This window comes from Fundulus heteroclitus, chromosome 12, assembly GCF_011125445.2.
Source record: "Fundulus heteroclitus isolate FHET01 chromosome 12, MU-UCD_Fhet_4.1, whole genome shotgun sequence".
Taxonomy (NCBI): Eukaryota; Metazoa; Chordata; class Actinopteri; order Cyprinodontiformes; family Fundulidae; genus Fundulus; species Fundulus heteroclitus.
The window spans coordinates 15,547,184-15,572,913 of NC_046372.1; the positions used below are offsets into that span (position 1 = coordinate 15,547,184).

Genomic DNA, 25,730 nt, shown 5'->3' on the forward strand with positions numbered 1-25,730 from the left:
GGAGCCGCAAGTGGCTCTTTGGACCTTCCACAGTGGCTCTTATTAACTTTGGCTACAAGTTATATTTTTATTATGGTATTTAAATGTAATAATGATAATGAATACAGGTTTTAGCAACTTTTTCTTGGACTGGTTGCTTTTAACTGTCACAACAGAATGATGCTAAAGGTGCCAGTAATATTTAATTTTAAATCAATATTTCTTCATTAAGTTGGTTATCCACAGATATCAACATCCCGTCCATACTATGTTTTCAGACCTCAAAATAGACATAAAAGGATGTTTCTTTAACAATGACAACATATTTCCTACAGAGATCTTTATCACAAATTATAACTTGTCTTTTTTCAAAAGGCCAGGCAACATTTGCGGCTCTGAACGAGCTTAATTCTAGTGGACTGTAGGCAAAATGACTATTTAGACTGTAAAGGTCGCAGGCCCCTGAAATAGTGGAATTTATTTTATCCATATACACATTAAAAATAACATAAAAGTTAAGTAAACTAAATATATTTCGATTAACTTTTATTAACTAAATAACGCATGTATTTTTCAGACATTCTGAATTAAATACAGACAATTTAACTTGTTCTGATTTGTTTTTCTTAATTCCGTCTCTTCGGAGCGCCATTTTTTCCACCTGGTGCCTCCGACATGAAGGTGTTTTTGAGGAGGAGGCTCCCTCCGCCAAAGAGCCCACAAAGCGTGATGCCTCACTACGTTCTTAAAAAGATGGATGCTGATGTAGCTTCTTTTAGAATTGGTCAAATACGAATGTGAATGACGTATGTTATTTACAACTAGCTAACAAACGTCGCTTATACTGGTGGGGATTTTTGCGCCAAACCTTTGCGTGGACTATTTCCACACGCGTGTTCGTCGTATTGAATAAACGATCTTTAGCAGGAACAACCAGCAACAGCTGTAAACGGGGAAGTCCAACATGGTGTAGATTGTAGGCGTGTCTGTATCACTGTACTGTGCCTTCCAGGAAGGAAGTTAAATGTTTCTATGCGAGTGTGTGTGTGTTTTTTTTTTTTTTTTCAACCTTTCTGCCTCGATGTGACTTCTTGTGGCGGTTAAAACTTGCGTGGAGAGGCCGGTAATTTGCTGGAGGCAGCATGTCGGACTCTCTGGAGAGATCTACGAGGACCAACATGCTGAAAGAGTCGGTGGTGAAGAAACTCGGCGAGGTGTTGGATAAATCCGTCGATAAAGGATGGCGAAAACTTGGAGAAATCGTGGCCAGTGACAGGCGATTCAAAGTCAGGTGTGCTGAAATTTACTTTAAACTACGATGCATTTTTTTCTAAACTACATATAAAGAGGCAGAAAATGTAAAAAATAATTAAGTCCAGCAAAGTTACAGTTCGCTTTACTGATGTGATTCATCTTTATTGTGAAAATGGAATATGTATTATTTCAATAACATTACACTGTATTTCAGATGTAAATGACTGTGGATAAGTAGAGGAAGCAATGTGGTTTTAAATATGAAGTTTTTGAGACAAAACAGCACAGAGCATGAGCCTAAAGTACACCATACCCACAGAGAAGCATGGTGGTGGTGGCATCATGCTTTGGGGTTACTTTCTTCACATGTCATTAGGGTTTTGTTGTAAGAATGCGTGAAATTACTCGTACTTTTATTCTTCCACGTACCTGGGAGCGGGTCACGGGTGCAGAAAACTCAGGAGAGACGCCCAGACTTCCTTTTTTCACAGACACCTCCTCCAGCTCCTGCAGGGGGGGGGGGGGGGTGGGGTGGCTGGGGAAGCCAGAGAGGTTCCCAGGTCATGGGCTACGCCCTGAGCCTCCACCCGGCGGGACATGCCTGGAGCACCTCTCGATGTGGAGGAGCAGCGGCTCTACTCCGAGCCCCTCCTGGATGGTTGAGCTCCTCAACTCCTAAGGGAGTGCTGGGCGACCCTGCAGAGGAAGCTCATTTCAGCCGCTGGTATTCGAAATCTTATCCTTTCGATCATGACCCAAACTTCTGGCCCATAGGTGAGGAGAGGAACATAGATCCCAGGGACTATGTTGTCTGGTGCTAAATGCCCCCGGTAGGGAAACTGGCTTTAGGGATATGGATGAAATTATATAACTTACATTTAGACATAGACAAACTTTACTGTCATTTTGTATGTACAGAGTGCATACAAAATTAAATTTTGTTGCATACAGTTTACGACAATGTAATGAGATTGCAATTGAAATAAGATAACATTGATTACAACATAAAGTGCAGCAGTGATAAGAATGTAACAATGCAGAAGAAAACATTGACAAGACAATGTTTGTAGTGCAAAAAAAAAAACAATGGTGCGAATACAATTATACAGTTTCTACAATTTATAAAATACAAGTCAGTTTTGACCCAAAGCCTTCACATGTCTGCTGAAAAGCTGAGGATAAAGAGGAATTTTAATTTTTCACTCTCACATCGAGTCCAAGCAGGCAACTAACTCGGCTAAGAAACTGCTTTACTTGGTGTGGCCCAGTCCACAACTAAATCTGACCAATAATCCGTTTTGAATGATTTAAGAGAGCTGCAGACAGTAGATCTCCTCGTAATCTGCCTGATTTGGAGAATCACAATCTCTCAAATTGTGAGATTTTCTCACTCCACCCCTAACTGTCTTTTTATTTGTTGATGTTTCAACAGGCACAGTATAAGTTCCATTAATTATACATCTCAAAAACCTGCCATCGGGGCTTTTACACTTCTGTGAGCCAATACTGTTTGTGACAACTCAAATGCTAAAGTGCATTTTTTTTTGTGTGCAGACGAAGCAGTTATCTGTTGTTGCTCTGCATTGGGCATCCTTTTTTTTTTGTGGATCAGATGTTGACTCCTGTCAATCATCCCTCAGCTCGGACGACATGGAGATGTGTTCTCTCAAGGTGCTGGACAAGGAAGGCAGCCCGAGCCTGATGCTGCTGAGGCTGATGGGAGAGCGAGGCTGCACCACGGGTCATCTGATCGACTACCTCCAAACTCTGGGCAACTTGGAGGCCCTGCAGTGCCTGAAAACGCCACGTACGTAACGATTCCCCTCCAACCTCTCATTGCCGTTTGTTGTGAAGTATTTGGGAGCTCTTTGTTGTCATTGTTTAGTTTGAAGAAGAGGGTCAGACTCACGCGGCCGCAAGCACGCTATGGGCAGTACCACACTGATTTAGAAAAAAAGGGCTCCGCCAGTTTGGGGTTTTAAAAGAGGAATTGAGATAAGTTAAAAAGATGTTATGATGGCGGTGTCAATATAGTGCAACCGCGCTGTTATTTTGGTAAATTAAGCACAGTACTACATAATGCAAGGGTCCCCAACGTGGGGCCTGTTGTGGGCATCAGGTAGCCCCCAGGTCCATATGCGGTGCCCTCAAGCCTGTTCAAAAACATATCAAAACCCTCCAGTGAGCTGCGTTTTAAATGCTATTGTATCCAGTTTCTCTTCCTTTTTAACCGTTCTTGTATTTACATAGATTTAAAAGCATTAAAAACGGGTTTATATTACATGAAGTGAAGGTGAGCTCTGACTCTTTAGTTCAATGGTCAGTACAGGTAGCCCTTTGTATGAAACGGTGCCAATAAAGTAGCTCTCTGTTTCAAGAAGGTCGGTGATCCCTGACATAATGCCTTTAACTTTGTCTCTCTCTCCCCCCCCCCTTCCCTCCATAGCTTTGCAGTTTGTCATTCAGCCCCAGTCTGTGGCTGTGATATGCGGCCACAATCTGCGCCTCAGCTGCCACGCCATGGGAAAATCTACAGTCCAGTATCAGTGGTTCAAACTAAGAGAAGAGGTGAGTTGAAACAAACATGGAGGCAAACTAACATCCCAGTGACTGTGAGGTAGGAGATATACTCATCAAAGGAAAGGTAAAGGCTAGTTCATGCGGCAGGAGTTTTAGCCCGATTTCAAAAGTTGCTGATTTAAGAGCGATCTGGTCCGCTCGTTGGAACCGCTCTGACCTCAAACCGAGGATATTCAGCGTGTTGGATCATCTTGCCCATATATCCTGGCGTGTGTGGTGTCCCCCCAGAGACAAACGAGCAGGCAGCCTGTTGAATGAGACCACAAAGCGAGGGGGGAGATTCCCCGAGAGGAAAAAAAACAAGAACAAACGACTCGCCTCCATTTCATAGTTGGGCAAGCGTAGAGACCCCCCGTTCACGTTGTCTCCGCTTCTTTAACCAGCGCCTTTTCTTTCTGTTACGTTTTTTCTCTGTTAAAATCAGTCCACAAACTATCACCATTATTCTTCCTCATCTTTCATGTTTATTTACTATGAACTCACGTTTGATACTGAGAGGATTCGCAAGATTTCCCTTCTGACATCCGAATCATCTTCGTGTGTGTGGTGTTGAGCTCGCCGTCTGACCGGACTCCACACGCCGTACGAGCAAATCTGTTTCATCTACGACTTTTTAGCGTTACGTGTGGTGTCTCTCAGTCTTTGAAAATCGACCGACTTATTTTAAAATCCTGCCTTAAGGAGTTTTCATCAGTATTCTACCTCTGTTTAAAAAAAAAAATAACATTATTAAAGGGACTACTGATCTGGCACAAATTTAAACCGTGAGTGAGGAGAACAGTTTAGTTTGAACTGTAAGCCCCGCCCCCAACTGCTTTTACCCAATGAGAATCACTCCCTCCTGTTCTCCTCCTAGCTCCTCCTAAACATGCACAAGCCTAAACGTGCGTCTCAAGCTCGTGCACAATCCTCCGAAGGAAAGTTGGCTTCATCGAGGGTCTTTTCTTCTTTTTCTTTGACATAAATGGCAACATATTGGGTAAATTATATGTTCTGATGTGAATGGTCAACATTTGGAAGCATGCCACACTCTTCTGTTTACACACCCTGTTGTGGACGCGCTGGAGGAGGTGCTGCTTAGAAACTGCTCCGCACCTCCTTGTGCCATTGGCAGAGAAAAGTCATCCCAGGTTGTCCCCAGTTTGCTGCGTATTCCTACTAAAAAGAAGCCTGGACTCGCTCGTTAGTGCAACCAGTTAGTCGTTAGTTAGTTGTTGTTATCAAATTACGTCCTTTAACTCGTAATACATTGCGTAAAAAGCATTTTTCTTAACCAGACAAAAAGAAACTCTGGTATAGTTCCTTTAAAAGCAACCGTCTTTGTAATCAGAACCATAGTGACAGTCCTATAACCGGTAAACGGCTAAACACACAGCATGGTAAATAGAAAGTACACCCTCTTTCACTTCCACAGTTTTACGTATCAGGAAATAATAAAAATTATGCACTCTTTACCAGGTTTAAAAAAATGACATTTAATTAAGTAAACATGGAAAAGCTGCACGTGAAAACTAAGTATACCTCATGATTTATTAGCTGGTAGAAACATCTTTATTTTGCAGTAACTTGAAGTGTTTTCTGCATGAGTCTCTCACACTGTTGTGGATAAAGTTATACCAACTCTGTCTCTTTACAATGCTGCTTTATTGCTCGCAAACTCAAACTGTCAAACAGCCTCATATTTGACTCTGCAATGCTTTGATGTTCAGAGGTGTTAATTCACGGTCGTCAAAGGTGTCTATGACCAGAGGCTACAAAACAAACCCAAATCATCACCCCTCCACCACCGTGCCCAACACTTAGTAAGAGGTGTTTGTGCTGATATGCTTTTTGTTTTTGCTAATCATGACTTTGAGCGTTATGGATAAAAAAGTTCTACTTTGGTCTCTTCTCTGTAAATTGTCCCAGGTGTCTCGTGGAACGTTGAGATGCAACTTTGCAAAACTAACAATCGTTATTTTGGGAAAGATGAGGCTTTCTCTGAGCAATACTTCTAAACAAGCCAAAGTTATTCAGGTCTTTTTATTAGTGACTGTTTTCAAGTTTTACGTCAATCATGCTAAATGAGCTCCATAGAGTCAGAAATGCAACTGTTGGGTCTTTTGCAATTTACCATCAGGTGAATGTGCTGAGTACTCTACTTGGGCTTAAGTTGGTTTTAAAAATTTTGTTTTTTTTGTTGTTGTTTTTTTGTTTTACTTGTCAGTAATCATTCTCGCTGTACAATGATCAGCCTTAGATTGTTTGCAAAGTACCTTATACCCATTGATGGGCTGCAACCATTAGTTCTTTAAGGCTAATAATCTTTGCTAAAGTGTTGGATTTAGAATGTAGGCAGAGTTTACATTTTAATGAGAGCAAGGGAATATGACCAAAACAAGTAGATAAAAAAAAAGATATTACTTGGGTTAGGGTTGAAAAATGTGTAAAGCAATCCTGTAGGCGCACTGGCCCTGTTTTTGCATAAAACCTGGGTCACAATGGTCAAACGTCAGATACAATTGCACTTCAAAGTCCATATTTCTTGCTAAAATCAGCTGTTAGAGGAACTGAAAGCCCTATTCTGGATCATATGAAATGACTTTTGGCTAAAGTTCCTTGTCCTCCGGCTAGACAACTATACTCATTTCATGCGGAAATGAACTAATGCTTATTATACGCAACAATCACAAAAATAAACCTGGTCTAATTTAGAGCTATGTATGTGTGATATTGCTATTGCACAGGACTGCTTGGTTGCAATATCTGGTAGGATATTATGTTTCAAGAGGCATGCCATTCAGGCTCTGTATACTGGTTATATACTTAGAAAGCTGGACGGACTAAGTAATATTTGTAGGACTGTTTTTTGGTGTTAATTATATTTGATGACCTTTGTGTGGAGAATTTGTCTCATTTTGTGCAGCTGTCTAAAGGTAGCTGCTTAACTTTGTTCCCAGATTTAACCGAAATATAAGCGTTTCTCCTGGGAATTCCAACAGTTCTTTAGACCTGTATTTCCATGCTAAATGTATGTTATCTTTTTTTTTAATCTTGTTGTTTTACCATTTTGACAACAAGAGCAAAACCATTTGTGGATGATACAGCATGGGAATTCACACAGTGAGTCACAGCTCTAAAGTGAACAAACAGGCTTGGGCTTGATCTCTCCATCAATGGCACTTGTTTTAAACCCTAAACAAAATCCCTTTTGGGCCTGTTTATAATCTTTCTGGAAATTCATGAACTTTCCCCAGTTTGACCTGTCTATTTGTGCTGAAATGGCAACAAAAGGTGGTTCAGCTAAAGGTTAACATAAACCACTAACTACAAGGAAAAGCTCACTTGTTGATCTGTTTTTATTTATATTGACTTGATGAAACAAAAATTTTTCATAAAATAATTTACTGTGTTTAGATTAACCTCTAGATAAAAAAAAATATGTGTCAGGTCTGCAAACAAAAAAAAGCAATTCAAAACCTTAGGTACCTGAAATCTATTTATTCTGGAAAAAAGTACACCCTGTTTTAAGTCTGGGGCTTTACATAAAAGGACATAAATAAAATTATCTGGCATTAACCAGGTTCCAATTTATTGAAATCTAACTTTAACGGCACATTGTGCAAGTTTTGAAGTTAAATATGTATTTTCTTTCTGATACATGCCCTTACAATTATCACACATGTAGTTTTCCTCTATTTACTTCAATGTTTACAAGTTTATTACCTCAGAGCACATTATGTCTAAAGACTCTGTGCAGTTACAGCTGCAGATTCTTTCCTCTTCCCCCATGCACGTGCACAACACTAGTGTCATTTCAGCTTGGTTCAGATGTCTGCAAAAATAATGGAACTTATACTTTGCACAATTTAAAGGTTGAGTCTGCAATTTTTTTTCCAAAAGTTTCCCCAAGTCTGTTTTTGATTAACTTAGCATGCGTAAGACCGTCTTACCTTGGTCTTCTGCTCCTCGGGAGATCATGTGAAAACACCCCCCAAATCCACTCTGGTCTGATTTCTTTCTACTGATGCCTTCCTCTTCTTCTCATAAACATGAACACAGTTTGCTTCTTGCGACTCTCAGCCATGTTCAAACTATACGGCGAGAGCAGCTGAGCTACAATGTATGGCTAACGCCGAAGCTAACCGCTAAGCTAGCCTGGTAAATAAACACTAGAAGTGCGCATGCACAGGCAGCAAGCGCAAACTAACAAGGAATGTGCACGCACACTGGTGTTACATGTTTCTGAATACATAATGTTTTGACTACTTTCAGGATGGAAGGACTATTTAACTCAGAATAACAGTGTTTCTGAACAGAATTACCAACTATAGCTTTAAGTGTTCAAAAACAACAGATTACACGATATCAATATTTTTTCTAAAACACAAATCTGGTTAAAATTGAAAGGCTGTGTGTAAACAAAGAAAAAAACGAAATATACACAAATTTTTGATAGATTATAGAGCAATTTAAGCAGCAAAAAGGTGTTGTAATGTCTTTCTGCTTGACTTTGTTAGTCTCATATTGTTGTTGAGGAAATTTTTTTTACCCTTCATCACAACATTTTTCTGTTCATTGAAGTTTGCCGACTTTTGTTTCTTCACTGCTCTCTTAAGGTGCAACCACAGCATTTTTTATTTTTTTTTATCAGATGGAAGTCTGAACTTTGACTTGGCCATTTATTAAGCAAAGAAAATAACAACACAAATTAGGATTTTCCTTTTGATCGTCTATTGTCTTTATATGAGTTAATCCTTAGGTTATATTGGCCAGTGTTTATATATTATTTACCATCAGGAAATCTAAGTCCACCCCTGGATCCTGGAGCTATAGAGTCATCTTTGGCACTACTTACTTTCCTGTGGGATTTAAGTTTTTCTCTCACATCATTGTGGAGGAATTTCGGCCCACTTTTCTTTACAGCACTGCTTCAGTTCTTTTGAAGTTCCTTCACATCTCCCTCAAGGTCCTTATCAACAGTTCATTCAGGTTGAGGTCTCGTTTTGATTGGTCCATTGCAACACCTTGAAGCTTATCTTTTTTAGCCCAACAGTTTGAATGAGATGTTTGTGGCGCTGTCCCGTGTTTGGATTTAGAAAAACCTGTTGGTTTGCATTACAGCCAAATGCCTCGACTTTTGTCTCCTCAGTCCAAAGGTTGTTATTCCAGAAGATGTGTCGTTCACTCAAATGCAACCTTGCAAACCTAAATCTTTTATCTAAGGTGTCTTTTTTTTGGCAAACTTTCTAAACAAGACAGGCTACTTCAGTCTATCCCCATTTGTCTATTCCATGCTAACTGAGGCCTGGAGAGCCACAAATTGAAGCTCTTGGTTCTTTTTTTTTTTGTGATTTGAAATTTAAATTTGCCCTGTAACCCTTTCCAGATTGGTGGACAAAGACAATTAGTAGTCTGTTGTCACTGCTGATGTTTTTGTTCCACCCTGACATTGAGTTTGAGCACATCTTTATGGTCCAGACCAACAAACAGTTTATTGACATTCACATTTACAATAAATTGCATGGATGCACCAGGGGTGTACTTCACTTTTTCTAGTGACAGCTTTTCCATTATGGTTTCATCTTTGACTTGTTTACTGAGCCAACAAGAGGAAATATGAAGTAAAGAGGTAAAGAGCACTCCACAAACAGGATTTTCATTTTCATAACTTCAGGTACCGAACAGTTCATCTCCAGAGCTTCTGATAAGTCCCGTCCAGCTGAAGGATGCCGGCTTTTACATCTGCAGGGTCAACAGTGGCGATGCTTGTGAATTCAGCCAGTGGGCTCAGGTGGATGTCCTAAATGTCACCACGTCTTATGGTAAGATATAGCATTTAGTCTGGGAAGGTTCTCACCAATTGCTGTCGTTGGGTTTTCCTTTTTCTTTCCATGTGCTGACGACAGATGAAACATTTGGTTTTAGAGCAGCTGCTGTAATTGCAGACAGGAAATGATGTGTTTTGCTCCAACAGTCCCGGGACAGAGTTATCAGTCCATAGATGGACGGCTGAAGTTGGCAATCCAGCCTCAGTCCCAGCGGCTGCATGTTGGGGAAACCCTGCAGCTGGAGTGTGGTGCCGTTGGACGGCCGATCCCTCGATACCAGTGGCACAGAAACGGAGCCCCGATCCCAAACGCCACAAAAAGAAAACTAATGGTGAGGTTTTATTTATGTATTTTTATTCCTCTTCTGCCTTTTCACCACTACTGTTACAAATCAGCACATTTCGTAACAAGACTAAACAGAAAGTCGGCTGCGTTTCAGATCCCCCAAGTGATGCAGGATCATCAGGGCAGATATCGCTGCGAGATCAGCAGCAGCACGGAAAGAATGTGGAGCAATGAGGTTAATGTTGTGATAGGTATGTTACATAGGAAACTTCCTGGTACCTTTTTAGAAACAGGCTTTAACTCGTGATGTGAACATCTGTTTGCTTCTGTTCTCGATTGAAAGCACCAAGGATATCTGTCCAGATTTCAGGGGCAATGGAGTGCTCTGAAGGTAGAGTCGGAAGCACCGGTTTATGGTGTATAAAAACAGACAGGTGTCAATGGAAGCCCTGTTCAAAATACTAATGTGTCCCTTTAACTGCATGTGGATCATATTCTGCTCTCTGGTCTGAATACTAACCCTCTCACAAGGTTTTATTCCTAGATTTGATTTGCACGCATTTTGATTCATGTACAGGCCGTGGTTTCTATTTAGCACAGTAGGGCGGTTCTGTTATCATCAACAAATCCCATGAAAAGAGTAAAGCAATGATAGAATGCACCGATCTGATCTAAGGTTGCTTTGGTCCCAAGAAACAATGAGTTATTCAGTGTTTTGTTTTTCAGTACAGATGATAAAACCCAAATAGGTTAATGTTTTGTACTTAAATCTCCAAACTGTGATTAAAACCTCCTTGAAAAATCTAAATTTTAGTGTTTAAAAGCACCAAATTTAAAAAAAGTTAGAAACAAGTATTCATTTTTTTTAAATCAAATTCTTGTGACAATTTTTCTGTTTAGAGATTTTTTCCAGACAATGTATTGCTTAAAAGGTCTAAAGGTTATTTTTTATTTCCATTATTATTCTAAAGGTCTATATTTAAGTCGGACTGAAATAAGACAGATTTTTAATGTCTTGCTAAAGTGCAGAATTGATCTTAAATGTTTTTTTTTTTCAATTTGACTCTAATCATCTGTACACACTAGTTTATTCCAATCTGCAAAACAAGAAAATCTTCTAAATATTAAGGGCAGTGACAAGATAGATGTCTTATTGTGGTGATCATTTAATTATGAATATAACAATAAAATCCATAATGTTTAGTTTTTGGAAGCTGCATAGAGCTCCTTTTCGAACAATCCAGTTTGCACAACTAAATGATTTAAATGAGATTGTTATTCTCTATGAGGTTCAAATTATACATATGCTAACTTGGGAAATGTGTCGAGGATCAGAAATATAAAGCAGCTTAAAGATGGCTCTAAAAATCTGGTTCTGCAGTTCATTATTGAGCCTTTTCTTCAGAAATCAGTTCCCATGCATGTGACAAAAGTATTCACATATATTATTAGAATCATACATAAAAATGCAGTAGGTTATTGAAACACTAAATTTAATCTTTCATGGAATCTGTTGAAAGCTGTAAATAAAATACTACCTGCTGGCTTTTTAAAGATAATTCTCCTCACTTCACTCTATTGCATGAACATTTCTATAAGATCACCTTTGATTCATTCAGTATTTTCAGTCTGATCCTGCGTATGTACAAACAACATAAAAATCATTTATGTGATTGTAATCTGTGTTTTTCGTTTTTCTAGATGACATTTATGCCATCGGGGGAGGTAGGATGATTAAATCTCTGCCCAGATTTTTTTCATTATGTTTAAACTGTTTTGATGTATTTGTTTATTTATTTTTTGTTTTGTTTTGCGGATCATTTAGGTTCCTGTGAACTTTTCCTTAATAGTTTGCCTGAACAACTTTATGGTGAGTGTCTGAGATTCATAAAAGTTGGCTCTGTTTGTCTGATCTGCAGTTTAGTCTTTGTCATGACTGAGATAAGTTTGTTAAAAGGAAAGTTTTTTTTTATCAGCAGCCACGTCACATCAGAAAGCCAGAGTGATTCTTCAATGGTAATTTAAAACGGAAGGAAACACAACCTAAATTGAAATTAAGAAGAAAAGTGTCAGCAGGAACAAAAAAAAAAAAGATTCTCAGAAGTGACTAACGTGAAAAACAACATCACACAACTGCAAATGTCACTGTTTGGTATTCATCATATGAAGATCTAGGTGTGTTTTGGCACTGTTGATTCTTATTTATGGTGAATCCCTCACTGATTCCATATAAGGCAATTTCAGTTGATCATTTCATTTATGCTCTTCAGGGGGAAACACAAAACAAAACTTAGAAGCATTACACAAATGAAGAAAACAGAATAAATAACAAGTAAAGAATAAAAACAAAATCCTAAGTAATCTTAAGTAGTGATATTGCAAGATGCAGGGCACACCCTGGACAGGTCGCCAGTCCATGAAACCATGCATCCACACACCTGACAGAGTGATCAGCTAACCCAACATGCATGTTTCTGGACTGTGGGAGAAAGTTGGAGTACCCAGAAACAACGCTTGCATGCTCGGGTAATAGCATGCAAACTCCATGTTGAGAAGCGCCTGGCCAGGATTTGAACCCACGACCTTCTTTCTTTAAGACAATTGTGTCACCATGCAGCCAAATATGAAATACAGTGATAAAATATTAAAAATAGTTTACGTAAATAATTTTTAAGAATTTACATTTGGCTGGAAATTTATGGTGATGTCCTAAGTTTACTAATTTAGCTAAAATAAACTCCTTAGTGCACATTTTGTTTGGCACTTGTGGCCTTTATATGACTGTAAGCTGACAGGAAACGCTGCAAATGTTCACGGGCTGGGGCTCAAACCTGGAACGGCTGCGTGGAGGACTGAGGGCTCCAAACGTGCTCTACCCCTGCACCACCACCGCACCCTGCACAGGAAGCTTTTAAGCAAACCTGTTTTTGCACATGGCCGCAGCAATATGTCAGTTCTACTAAAGGCGTGGAATATACACTTAGTTAGAACCTGACTCGGGATTGAGCAGATTATTTGGCAGTTGGGGTGATAGTTGTATTTCATTTTCATTATTTTATTTTATTTTTTTTACTTTTGCATACGTGAATTATTTTATCCCCCGATTGGAGGAACTAGGATTTTAAAAATTTTAAAAATCGTAGAGGCAGAAATCTTCTAACTCTGCATAAACATTAATTTGGGACAGACCACCAGACTGCTTTTTTTCCTTTCAGACTGTGAGGAAGACTCAGGGTTAAGGTGTGACAAAATTACAATGATTGGATATAGAGGAGTGAGACTGATTGGTTGTAAGGGAGGTGGGGAGTGGGGTCTATGGGTCAGACTCTAGTTTCTCCTTTGTAGAGACGAAACATTCCTGCCCCGGGCCATTCTTGACCCTAGCTGTCCATTCTGTACTGTCCTTCAGATAAATGTTGACACATCAGCAACTTTATCATATGAGGCTCAGAACTTGATCCCTGTAAGGACCTATCAATTTAGGTCAACTAATGTCATACACATCGCTTTTTATCTCCTAAACCTACACTCATCTGTCTCACTGCAAGTATTCATACACTCCTTTACCCTTTTACAAGACGCAATTTTACACCTAAGCACCATTTATGACTCAAACCAATACATGTACAGCTTGTGTTTTGTGTGTATGCATATGAGGGAAAAAAATAGTACTTGGTCATCATTTAGAAAAATAAATATATAGTTGTACACATCACAACCATAAACTTGTTTTAGGTGCCGTGCACACACTGATTCTTTTTTGTTAAAACAGACAAAATTGTTATGCATTTCTACTATTTGTGCACACCACAGCGGCGTGCATTTTCTCTTGACAGCTGCGCAATCTAGACTGAAGGGATTTAACAACATCCTCGTCTCCTTTATCGTACACACAGGAAGGAGACTCTTCCTGTCTGGGGAAGCCCTTGCACATGCCCAGTAGGACTGCAACCAGTATACATGTGCACACAGCATAAAGCGTGCCGACCAGTTTAAAATCCACAGAGGTGGTTTTATAATTTAAAGGCACCTGAAGCAACAGTTGACCCTCGTATGTCCACCAGCATTTAGTGGTGCTGCCTTTTTTTTTTTGTATGGAAGCACGTGTTGTTGAGTCTCAAAGAACATACTGCCTGCTAGTGGCGTGTTAGGGAAATTACGCAGTTTTTGACATTTCTTCTGGTTTATTGTGCACAGAGATCCAAATTTAAATGTTTTCATGTAGATATGTTAAGAAAAACAGGAAGAAAAAAAAAGTCCCGGTTTTAATGGGTTGTTGTTGCGTTCAAAAGGCCTTTGTGGCCTTCTGTGTGACTGAGTTACACAAAACATTGTACAAAAGAAGGAAATTGATGGATTTCATTTATTTTACAAGTAAAAATCTGAAAAGCAACTATTTCCTTTACTGTATTACCATTACTCTATTACCCTAACTGAAATCCAGTTCAAGCAAGTTCCCGTGGAAGTCGCCCGATTGATGAACAGATCTTGCCTGTGTGTAATAAAGGTTTTATCAAATAACGTCACATTCGCCTGGAGACAGCTCAAGTTTCCTGGATGTTCAGAGAGTCCAAACTAGAATGGCAATCACTGCAATATCAATCATTTTAGAAGATGGCGACGTCCTGGGAGCTTCATTTGAACATGCTTAAACTTTGGTTGAAAGAGAGAAACAGAGGCTGTCCTCTCCTCTCACACTATGGATCAAACACAAGGAAGAAACCCACATTAATATTATTCGTCCACAGACTACGTTACCCTCAATGCCGTGAAGTACTACTGACTGCAGGTACGGACCAAACAGCAGATGGTGGTGTCGTCCCATTCAGCGATCATTATTTATAATGTCCCTATAGACATTTTTAACTGTAACATCTGCACTGTACTGTCTGAACAAAACAAACAAACACACTCTTTGAGAACCACTGATCTAATCTAACAGAGTTTGATTCATTTTGCAAAGGGGAATGGATAAAAAATGTCAGTCTCTAGCTGTGAAAAGCTGGTAGAGACCTATTCCCAAATAGTTGTAGCTAGAATTACAGTAATAGACAGTTCTACAAAGTATTGACTCTTTGGGAATGAAAAAAAAAAATGCATGCCGCACTTTTCAGATTTTTATTTGTGAAAAAATCATAATTAAAAAAAAACTTTATCTTTTTCATTTCACTTCACCAATACGAACGTTTGGTTAAAATCCCAATTAAAACCATTGACGTTTGTAGTAAAAATGTGAAAAAGTTACAAGGGTGTCAATACTTTTAACAAGGCACAGTAGTTCTAATTTTGTCAGCAACTGTTTTTAAAATTACAGTTTCAAATCTCTGCACTCTGCACCACGTTTAGTGGTCAATCTCATATTGACCACTAAACGTTAAAAGTTTGCTGTTCCCTTTTCTAATTTTAACGCTGACGTGTCAAAACACATATCTCATTATTATCCTGCCAAAAATAAAATTATAGATTGCAAGAACCCGAATGTTTCATTCCAGGAACGGCAGATAGTTTTGAGCAAAATGTATCGTCTTTTTAAGCCGTACACTCAAGAACAAGAGGTTCTTGTTGCTTCTTGATTACACATAATCTCGTTTTCAGACACATTCTGGTTACGTCTGTCTTTTAAGTGCAGCTGGAAGCCAAAAACACCATGATTTCAGTCAGAGGATAGAGGTGAAAAGGTTTTTGTTTGTTTTTCCTCCTGGATGATTTAGGAGCTTCCGTTTTTTCTGAATTTACCGTTTAGCGTTTCTAAAAGGAGTGTTTCAGGTAGTTTGTGATGCCACAGGAAGTTATTCCGGTTGAAGAGAACTACCCTTTTTCTGCAGAAACCAACTGTTTCAACGTTCCCTCATCCAAAGCTGAACATGTGCCTTCTTGTTTGAACAAGTAGGAAAAGAGGGGGAAAACGTACATACTCACGCATTGTTGCTTTTTACTGAAAGATCCAGAAGTCAGAGAAAAGCAAGGCAACAGAAAATCTGTGGTTTTAAACTGACAATCTGGATTGGATATACATAATAATAACTAATAACTAATACCAGTAGTGGGTCAGGATGAGACCTTTCTACCCTTTTTTTCTTCTGATCCACCAGACATGCCTGTTTTTGTTGATTGAGCTCCCTAAATGATGGATGGAGGAATGGATCTCATCAGACTGTTTAATCAAAAACTAATTATATTTTTAGTAAGAGGGCTACAGCTATTTAGCTTTTGTTTTTAATTGTGCTTAACTGTACTTTTGAGCAACTGAAGTCAGTAGGTACAGCAGTACTTTCTCAATCGAAAGGTCGTGGGGTTGATTCCAGTTCCCTGTGTCACCTGTCAATGTACCCCTGGGCAAGGCACTTGCCCAGGGCACAAGGCACTTGCCCAGGACAAGTATCCTACCGATCTGCGTTTCACTGTATGAATGTGACTGTAGTGTAAAGCACTTATGACTTTAAAAAATGGTGGCTTTAAAAACAAGGGTGAGTTTTTACCTCTACTTTTCTCTACTTTCAGAACCGAATTGACCAAGATTTTATCTTTTTCCTTCCCTCCCAGCACTGAACATCAAAAAGGTCTTTCTAGATAAATAGCTGCAGTGTTAAATGTTTTCTATTTCAAATACATTTAAAATGCGCAGCTTTCTTTGGAGATAATGTTGTTTTAAAATACTGTAGTTTTCCCTTGTCTTTCACAGGCTATATTTTGTATTCATGCAAATATTCCTAAATAAATATCAAATTACAAAAACAACAAAGCGGCACCCCTAAAGAAAGATGACAAATAAATAAAAATACAAAACAGCCTGTGAACATGTTTATTCCTTCGTTGATTTGTAGACGTCATATCTGTCGGTTCATGTGAATTCACATTACCATTCTCTGTTGAGCTGGATGTCCTGGTGTCATCCTGACAGAGAACCACATTTAAGCAAGATTTTAATACAGTAAAACAGGGGCCTGCAACCTTTACAGCCTAAAGAGCCATTTTGCCTACAGTCCACTTGAATTAAATGCGTTCAGAGCCGCAAATGTTGCCTGTTAATAATTTTACAGTACAGTAAAGTTGTAATTTTTGATATAGATCTACTGTAGGAAATATGTTGTCATCGTTAAAGAAACCCCCTTTAGTGGCTACTTTGGGGTAAAAAAAAAAAAAAAAAGAGGAGTGACAGGATGTTGATATTTGTGGATAATGATGTAAAAAAAAAAGAATCCGTTTCCAACATAATGAAAAAATATTAATTAAAAATGTAATATTACTGGCACTTTTAGCATCATTCTGTTGTGAAAATTAAAAGCAATTATTCCAAGACAACACTGCTAAAACCAGCATTTATTATCATTATCACATTTAAATACCATAATAAAAATATAATTTGTAGCCAAGGTTATTAAGAGCCACTTGCGGCTCCAGAGCCGCAGGTTGCAGACACCTGCACTAAAACATAATAAAGAGGGGAAAAAGAAGGGCAAAAATGTCACTTCCCGTTGAGTGGGAGGGTTAGTGGGTCAAATACTAACGACTTATGTAACGGATACGGTCCTATATTTTTAATCTACTTCCATGTTCCACCTCAGCGACTGACAAAGTGGCCCTGCTGATCGGTAACCTGTCCTACAAGAACCACCCGCAGCTCAAGGCCCCCATGGTGGATGTGTACGACCTAACCAACCTCCTGCGGCAGCTGAACTTCAAAGTGGTTTCCCTGCTGGACCTGACGGAGTCGGAGATGAGGAACGCCGTGGACGAGTTCCTGCTGCTGCTTCACAAGGGAGTTTACGGTCCGCTCTGGTTTTTACTCACACGGTTCTGGTCAAGGAAGTGTAAACGCTTCATGTAATTACTTTACGATGGCAGTCACAGGATATAAAAATAGTCTTTTCTAAGCTGTAAGTCACTATTGACAGGCTTTCTTGGCTGAAATAAGAGATTCTGTTTCCAGGACAGTGGACTAATACGCTCCCCTCCGTCTTCAGGTCTTCTGTACTACGCTGGGCACGGATACGAGAACTACGGAAACAGCTTCATGGTGCCGGTGGACGCGCCGAACCCGTACCATTCAGCCAACTGTTTGTGTGTGCAGAGCATCCTGAAGCTGATGCAGGAGAAGGAGACGGGCCTTAATGTTTTTCTGCTAGACATGTGCAGGAAAAGGTGAGTCCTTCACCTCGCCTTCATGTTTGACTTTTAAATAAACACCTTAAATAGACTAAGTTTTGATGATTTATGCACTTTGTGCAAAGGTTTTAAGTTAACCTCAGAACTCATTTTGTTTGTGTTAAAATAGATATTTTTTCATGTTTTTACGGTAACTCTTAAATATTTAAGCTCATCAAACTGATTTTACTATCAGATAAACTGAGTACATAAAAAAAATCAGTTTAAAAAAGATTGTTTAATCTATTAAGGGAAGAAAGCTACCCAAAGCAACCTGGCCTTATTGAAAAGTAATTGCCCGTCTTGTGGATTTATAAAATAGTTAATAAAAAAAAAAGTTACATTGTAGTTGGAGTAACCAGGAGCCTCATGGATAAAGCATGTTTACGCACAACTCGGGATGTATAAAAAAAAGAACATTTTGTGCGGCAGCCACACAAACTTCATCATCAAAAACAAAGCACTTAAACTCACCTAAATACATTGAAATATAACTTGATTCAGTTTACTTTAACTCATGGAGCATCAAACTGCATTTTCTTGCATGAATTTGAGCTTTTATGGTTTAAATATGTTCAAAGAAACTAAATCACATACAGCAATGTAACGCACATAAAAAATAATGGAAATAACCTCAGTCAGATGTGAACTGTAAATAGCTCTCTGTTTTTGTCACATGTAGATGTAAAGGCGCATCTGTCTGTGCGCTGAGGGGATAAAATGCATATAAATCATCTAAGGGGCTTTTTCATTCTTACTGAAAAAGAAAACAGGGTTGAAATGTCTGCTCACCACAGTGCAGAGACCGCCCTTGTCAAGGTGTTTAATGACATCCATATAAATACAGATTGTGGAAGAACCACTCCATTCTTTTAGAGTCCCTGGAAAACTGGGTCGGCCTTTCTGGTACAGCGCTCAACTGGTTTACATCCTACTTAAAGGAGAGGGACTTATTTGTGTCAGTAGGTAACTTTACATCAGAGATGTGGGGTTCCCTAAGGGTCCATCTTGGGTCCCCTCCTATTCAATATCTACATGCTCCCTCTACCTCAGATCATAAAAAACAACATCAGCTACCATAACTACGCAGATGACACACAGCTCTACATCACCATGTCACCAGGTGACTATGAACCCATTCAAGCACTGAATAAATGCTTAGAAGAATTTTCTTCAATTGAATAAACACAAAACTGAAGTAATAAAAGAGGAGAGGTCAAAAGTTAGCACACAGCTTCAGTCGCTTCAGCTAGTAACCACTGATCAGGCCCGAAATTTGGGAGTAGTAAGGGACTCAGACCTGAACCTCCAAAAGCGTCTAAAGACAATTACAAGGTTGGCTTTCTATCACCTGAAGAACATTTTCAGGATTAAAGGACTAATGTCTCAAAAGGATCTGGAAAAACTAATCCATGCGTTTATTTTTAGTCGAATAGATTACTGCAACGGTGTTTTCACAGGTCTGCCTAAAAATTGGATCAGACAGCTGCAGCTGATCCAGAACGCTGCTGCCCGCGTCCTCACTAAGACTAAGAAAGTAGAGCACATAACACCAGTTCTAAAGTCCTTACACTGGCTCCCTGTATCTCAGAGAATAGACTTTAAAATCCTTCTGTTAGTCTGTAAATCCCTAAATGGCTTAGCACCTAAATACATCACAGACTTGTTATCAGTGTATCAACCCTCCAGACCACTAAGGTCTTCTGGTTCCAGTCTACTCTGCAGAACCAGAACCAAGCATGGAGAAACAGCATTTAGCTTTTATGCTCAACTAATCTGGAAAAAACTCCCATTGGACTGCAAAAGTGCGGAAAGCCTGAGTTCATTTAATCAGGGTTTGTTTAGAGTTGCCTTTAACTCTTAATGTTAAAGTTTGTATTCCAACTTGTCTTATTCTGTATCAGACCTGCTGCTGCTGTTCCAATGCAATGTTCTTGCCTCTAATGTTTTTTCCTGTCTCTGTAATGCTTTCTTTCCTCTGTTTGTTTTTTTGTTTTGTTCATATACAGCACTTTGAATTGTCTTATTACTGAAAAGTGCTTTATAAATAAACATGCCTTGCTTTGAAATATAAAGAATAAAGTTGACATGTGATTTTTAAGAACAAAGAGGAAGAGGAAAAAGGTAATATGCAATTTAAAAAAGTCAAAATTCTCTCAACATATTGACAATAAAGTGGAACTATTATCTTGAGGAAAAGGTTTGGTGTGCATTGGTGAAGCCTCTGGGCTGACATCCACAGGATGTTTATGTGCTAAAGGAGAAATCATTTATTAGTTATCCAAACCTAAAGTCCAGGGAATTACAAGCCTGTTTACGCCAGGCATGGCTGTGACAGGTCTTTGCAGCAGGGTTGGTTTGGTTCAACTGTAACATTTTAATCTCAACAAAGCAACTTTATTCTCTTATTTTGACTTCATTTGGTAATCTTTTTATACTCTTAATATTGCGTCATAGGGAACTGATAAAACTGAACAGAGATGTTACATTATAAAAACCAGGATAAAACTTTTAGACGTATCACCAGTGCCTGATATGATGTTAAACTTGACCAGAATTATATTTTCAGTCCATGAAACATACAATGTTTCATTTGTCCTTTTTTTTTTTTTTCGTTATCTCTTCTATTTGTTTTCTAGGAATATTCATGATGAAAGCACTCCGAACATCGTCCTGAGAGTCACGGCCAACATTGTATTTGGATATGCGACGTGAGTCTGTGACATCAAATGTGATTTAAAGTCACGTTGATATTTTTTTCTTTGTTCTCTCTGGTGATAAAAATAATTAATTCTCTGCATTGTGGTGCAGGTGCCAGGACGCGGAGGCCTTTGAGCTGAGCTCCACGGGCTTCATCAACGGTGTCTTCGTTAAATTTTTAAAGAAGCGGCTGCTGGATGACGAGAAGATCACGGTGGTGCTCGATAGAGTGGCAGAAGGTGAGGAAAGGAAAGAAAGCTGTGCAAAAAGGAAGAAATAATGTACTGTTGCTTTTCCTACGTCATAGTGATAAAAGCAGGATGTGTATACTTTTGGTGGGTTAGTTTAGAATGAAGAAAAATCCCATAGGGAGACTATAAGATATGAAACGTTATCATAACGTATCTTTAGCTTTAGATTTTCACAGAAATAAATTGTTCTTCTAATTTGAGCTGCTTTTCGTTTCTGCAACGTCCTTTCTGAAATGCTGACATGATTTTTATTTTTTATTTATTTTTTTTGTGCCTAGACATGGGGCAGTTTGATGCGACGAAGGGTAAGCAGGCTCTGGAGATCCGCAGCAGCCTATCAGAGAGGAGGGCGCTGACGGATCCTATTCTGCCCGGCGACAACGCCGACCTCGTTCACGCCCACAGCCGCCAGTGGGCAAAGGCTCACGGTTAGTAAAAAAAAAAAAAAAGTTTTTAATCATTTGTTGTCAGTCATTAGGAGGGCATTAATTTAAACATTTTTTAAGAAAATGTGGTTTTCAGATTGCAATAAATCTATCAACAGGGCAGTTGTAAATAGTTATTTTAGATTAATCAGTGATCATAATCGACTATATTTCTGTACAAACAAGCTTCCAAACCAGAAGCAAGTTGAAAAAATTTAATATGAAGTGTTTCGGAAATAATCGGGAACTAAATTAAGTTGCATCTTAGATTTTATTGTTTATGAATGCTTGCCTTCATAATTGAAGAAATTGCTGGAATTACTAGTAGAAATAACATGATTCAATGTACAAAATCAAGTAGGTTGGTGTAAAATTCAGTTTTTGACGTAACTCAGCCGTTCAGCACCTGCAATGTTTGCTTCTTTTTTCTTTTTCAGAGCTTCCTGAAAGCATGTGCCTGGACTTTGACGGCGGGGCTCAGATCAAGCTGGGCTTCGCTGCAGAGTTTTCCAACGTGCTCGTCATTTACACCCACATCATGAAGAAGCCTGAGGACATGTCCTTCTGCCAGGCGCACGTCACGGACTTCTCTCTGGTCTGTCATGTGTTCCTCTTCACGGCGACGACGTTTAGCGTTATGTTGTGGTTGGAGTTGGAAGGTGAACACATCCCCGTTTTCCCTGCAGGACCTCGATGTCGATCCGAAGGAAATGAACAGAGAGACTCCAGAGGAGACGGGCATCTACCTGCTGTCCAGCAGCCTGCCGCAGCACTGCCTCTACACCAGACTCAGCTCGCTTCAGAAGCTCAGGGTAAAAACACAAAGGGCACCCTAATTAACCCCCACCCTCCAAAAAAAAATAAAAAAATAACCCTTTAATTTATTTAAAAGGGAAGATAGATTATTAATACCTTCAGGTCCACGCTACTGAGCATTTTTTAAAAAAAACAGTCGCCACAGAGACGGTTTGTTCTTCCATCTGATGACTAGATGAAATCCGGAGATTGACGCCAGGCTCCCACCAATTCAACCATGTCTTTCTCTTTTGTAGAAACATGTAAACATACATATTTATCACATTATGTGTCTCTGATATCCTGGCTCCAGGGACATGCATGTGCCTATTCTGACCTGAGATAACTGTCCATTTGTTTATGCATGCCACATCTGTGACATCCTCGCCGTCTGTGACTTATCTGTTGTTTCCTGCTTAACTGCAGCTACAGCCTCTGTCAGCCCATAATGTTTAACAGTGGACTGACGGTAGAACAGTAAACTTTTTCGGAAGCCGTGAGACCCGTTAGATATGCCGGAAAAGAAAATGTTGCATTTCAGGAAAAGCATATATCATATCCACTGTTAAAGATTGGATGATCTGGGGCTGCCTAGGTATTTTAGGACCTGTACAACTTTTTATGATTAATTGAGATCATGAGTTCTAGTTACTGCCAACATGTTTCGCCAACAGTTTGTGACTTTTAGCTCAAGTGCACTTTGATTATAAAGAAGACGCTTCTCCAAAGCGCTCCATGAAGTCTACCTCTGAAAGCAAAGATTTTCTGAATGGCCTAGTCAAAGCCCAGTTAAGATTCTGTGACGAAGAATAGGAGTTGGCAGAAATGCCTCCACAGCAATTCATAAAACGTATTGGTAGTTATCAGAAAAGGGTAGATGGGAGTTATTTGTCGGGAAGCACGATATGAAAATTTGGGCCGATATCGATATCGCATATTAATAGTGCAGTTATGTCCGATAACCGATATTTACCGGTGTGTGTGTGTGTGTGTGTGTGTGTACAAAACTTATTATCAACTGAAAACTGTACCAGATGAATTTTTGAATGTGAGTTATAGTCTAGACTTATACACTGCTTTTTTAAAATCTCTGCTGTTTAAAAACCCTATAATCCTGGCGGCGGTGCATCGCTGTCACATGACCAAACAAAAAAACGCATGACCTTCCCCCCTGCCCTCTTGAAACACAGGCGCAAAGTGCAACTGGATGGAAATGAACGTCGGTTGTTATTTTGGCCAAGTTTTACTTATCGGACTGATACTAATATTATAAAAAATGACTAGTATTGGTCGTGACTAATCACTGATATTGATACCGATGCTAATGCCGATATGTTGTGCATCCCTAGTTATTTTGCACAGCCGTTTTGTAAGAAGCAATTATTTTTTGACTCATTGGTTATCCGAAACATTTATGAGGCAAACACAACTGAGGGAATCTTATTTCTTATCGCCGTGGTGCAGAGACGCTCTGCACACCAAGATTCAGTCTTCTTGCACAGCAAAAACAGAACTAAAAATAAGTAGCATTTTCTTAAAATTTGTGTCTTTTTCCTTGATTTGAGCACGTAAATAAAATGATCTGCCAATAGAATAAGATTTTTGCACTTAAAATAGGAACAATTTATCTCCATCATCTTATTTCAAGCGCAGTATATCTAATTATCTAATTTTCAATTGGCAGATAATCTTATTTACCTGCTCAAATCTAGGACAAAAACACAAATTTTAAGAACATTTTACTTATTTTTACATCTGTTTTTGCAGAGTGCTTTCAGAAATCGCTCCCCTGCCATAAATACTTGCCGTCACTTCTTCTTTAAACTATTGTTTCTCTGCTAACCCTTCCTGCAACAGGAGGACCTGGTTTTCACCGTGCGCCTTCAGGGGACGTTCGCGGCCATGGAGGACGACCCTCCCATAATCTGGAACAAAAGCGTCAACATCGGAAAGCCGCTGATCGCCCGGCTGGACCTCCACCGGGCCGTGCGGCGGAACAGCTGCCTGCAGACCTGCATGATCCCCCACAGCCCGTCCCAGAGCCCCTGTCACAGCCCGGGGCCCGAGCTCCACCATCACCTCCACCACGGGTCGCACCACGCCCAGGACTACAACCGCCTCTCCCTGCAGCATTGCTACCTGGACCTCAGCGAGCACGCTCAGGGGGCAGTGGGAGGCTGCGGCATCTCCTGTTACGACCATCTCAGCCAATGCGGCCTTGAGGGGACCTACGAGTCCGACGGACACCTGAGCTCTCCAGGTAAACTCAGCATCCCAATAGAGGCGACGGACGACATCAACGAGCTGCAGACCGTGTTTATCAACAGCCTGCACCTTCAGCCACAGTGAAACAGAGGCTTTAACTGTCTCGAAGAACGGATTTTCTTTTCTTCTGCTGCTGTTTTAAATTACGTTTTTTTGGATCCTTGAATTTCTCAGCAATATTTGTTTTCAAAAAGCTGTATTTAGACGTTGTACCTCAAGGTTATATTTTGAAATATATTTTTAGATAAATGTATTTTAGGAGATTTTAATGGTTGGATGTAGTTTGTTTTGGCTGTGTATTTGATTGGCTTATTATATTAGAAGAATAAAGTATATTCTAGTTTTTCCTACAGTCGCATCTTAATTAATTACCAAGAAATACACTGCTCCACAAGGAATACCTTTTAATCCCCTAATATCAAGTCAGGCAAACTTCAGGAGTATAAATCTGGTCAGTTCAGTAGTAGAGGCGGTTAGTAATAAGTGTAAACTATTGAAATTGCCAACAGGGGCACTAAAGGGGCCACAATGAATGAACAACCCCTAAAAACAGGAACGGTGTTGCAATGGACAGACATTTTCCCCTCCTAGTCTTTTTGACTGCTTTTCAGTGCTTTTGCATTTGTCATTAGGAAATCAAGAGTATATAGAAGAAGGGAGAAGCACATAAGCCAAGATGCTTGTTTACACTATCAGTGCTGATTTGGGGAGCCATGCTATACGCACCTCATCCCCAAAGTCATCTTTAGTGCACTTAATTTTTTTTTCCCCCAGCTGTTTTCACATGCTGTATTTGTTAAATGCAACATAAGCTTCCAATGCTATTATTCCTTGAAATGGGTGGTTCATGCAGGTAGCACCATGGGAGAAAAATGGAGAGAGGTCCATCTTTTTCTTGAGCCAATATTTAAGTTTTTATGGCTTTTCTCTAATAATATGCTTTGCACATTTAATTTCAAATATCTCGTTATTACGATTGCTACAAATATGGTGTTCAGCGTGCTGCATCCAAGCACATTAAAGGAAAGTTGAACGCAAGGAAAAAGTGTTGCACAAGAAGCCTGTGCAAGAGTTTAGGGGAGTCAGTAGTTTGAGAGTCACCACAGATCAATCCTGCACTTATCTTTCCCTTCACCCTACGTGGGATGAAACGTACAGTATTCGTTATTAAATCTGTTTGGATATGGATTTAGAAATAATAAGTCATGCAGTTCTAACCTTGGAGTTTAAAATACGTTCTG

The 25,730-nt window shown here is 39.5% G+C and overlaps 1 protein-coding gene across 2 annotated transcripts; it reads left to right on the top strand.

The window, feature by feature from the left end:
- The first annotated feature begins 996 nt into the window (after nucleotides 1–996).
- malt1 (MALT paracaspase 1) lies at nucleotides 997–24,841 on the top strand. Of its 2 annotated transcripts, XM_012878489.3 has the most exons (17): nucleotides 997–1,270; nucleotides 2,874–3,040; nucleotides 3,680–3,801; nucleotides 9,470–9,617; nucleotides 9,770–9,954; nucleotides 10,063–10,159; nucleotides 10,252–10,299; nucleotides 11,610–11,633; nucleotides 11,734–11,778; nucleotides 17,474–17,677; nucleotides 17,873–18,050; nucleotides 20,693–20,764; nucleotides 20,865–20,992; nucleotides 21,283–21,432; nucleotides 21,867–22,024; nucleotides 22,116–22,241; nucleotides 24,082–24,841. In XM_012878489.3, exons 1-17 carry the CDS (start codon nucleotides 1,122–1,124, stop codon nucleotides 24,571–24,573), a joined length of 2,493 nt encoding a protein of 830 aa, XP_012733943.2. In that variant the 5' UTR covers nucleotides 997–1,121; the 3' UTR covers nucleotides 24,574–24,841. The 2 variants fall into 2 exon arrangements, with proteins under 2 accessions (XP_012733943.2, XP_012733945.2); XM_012878491.3 differs by lacking the exon at nucleotides 10,252–10,299.
- Nucleotides 24,842–25,730: the final 889 nt, after the last annotated feature.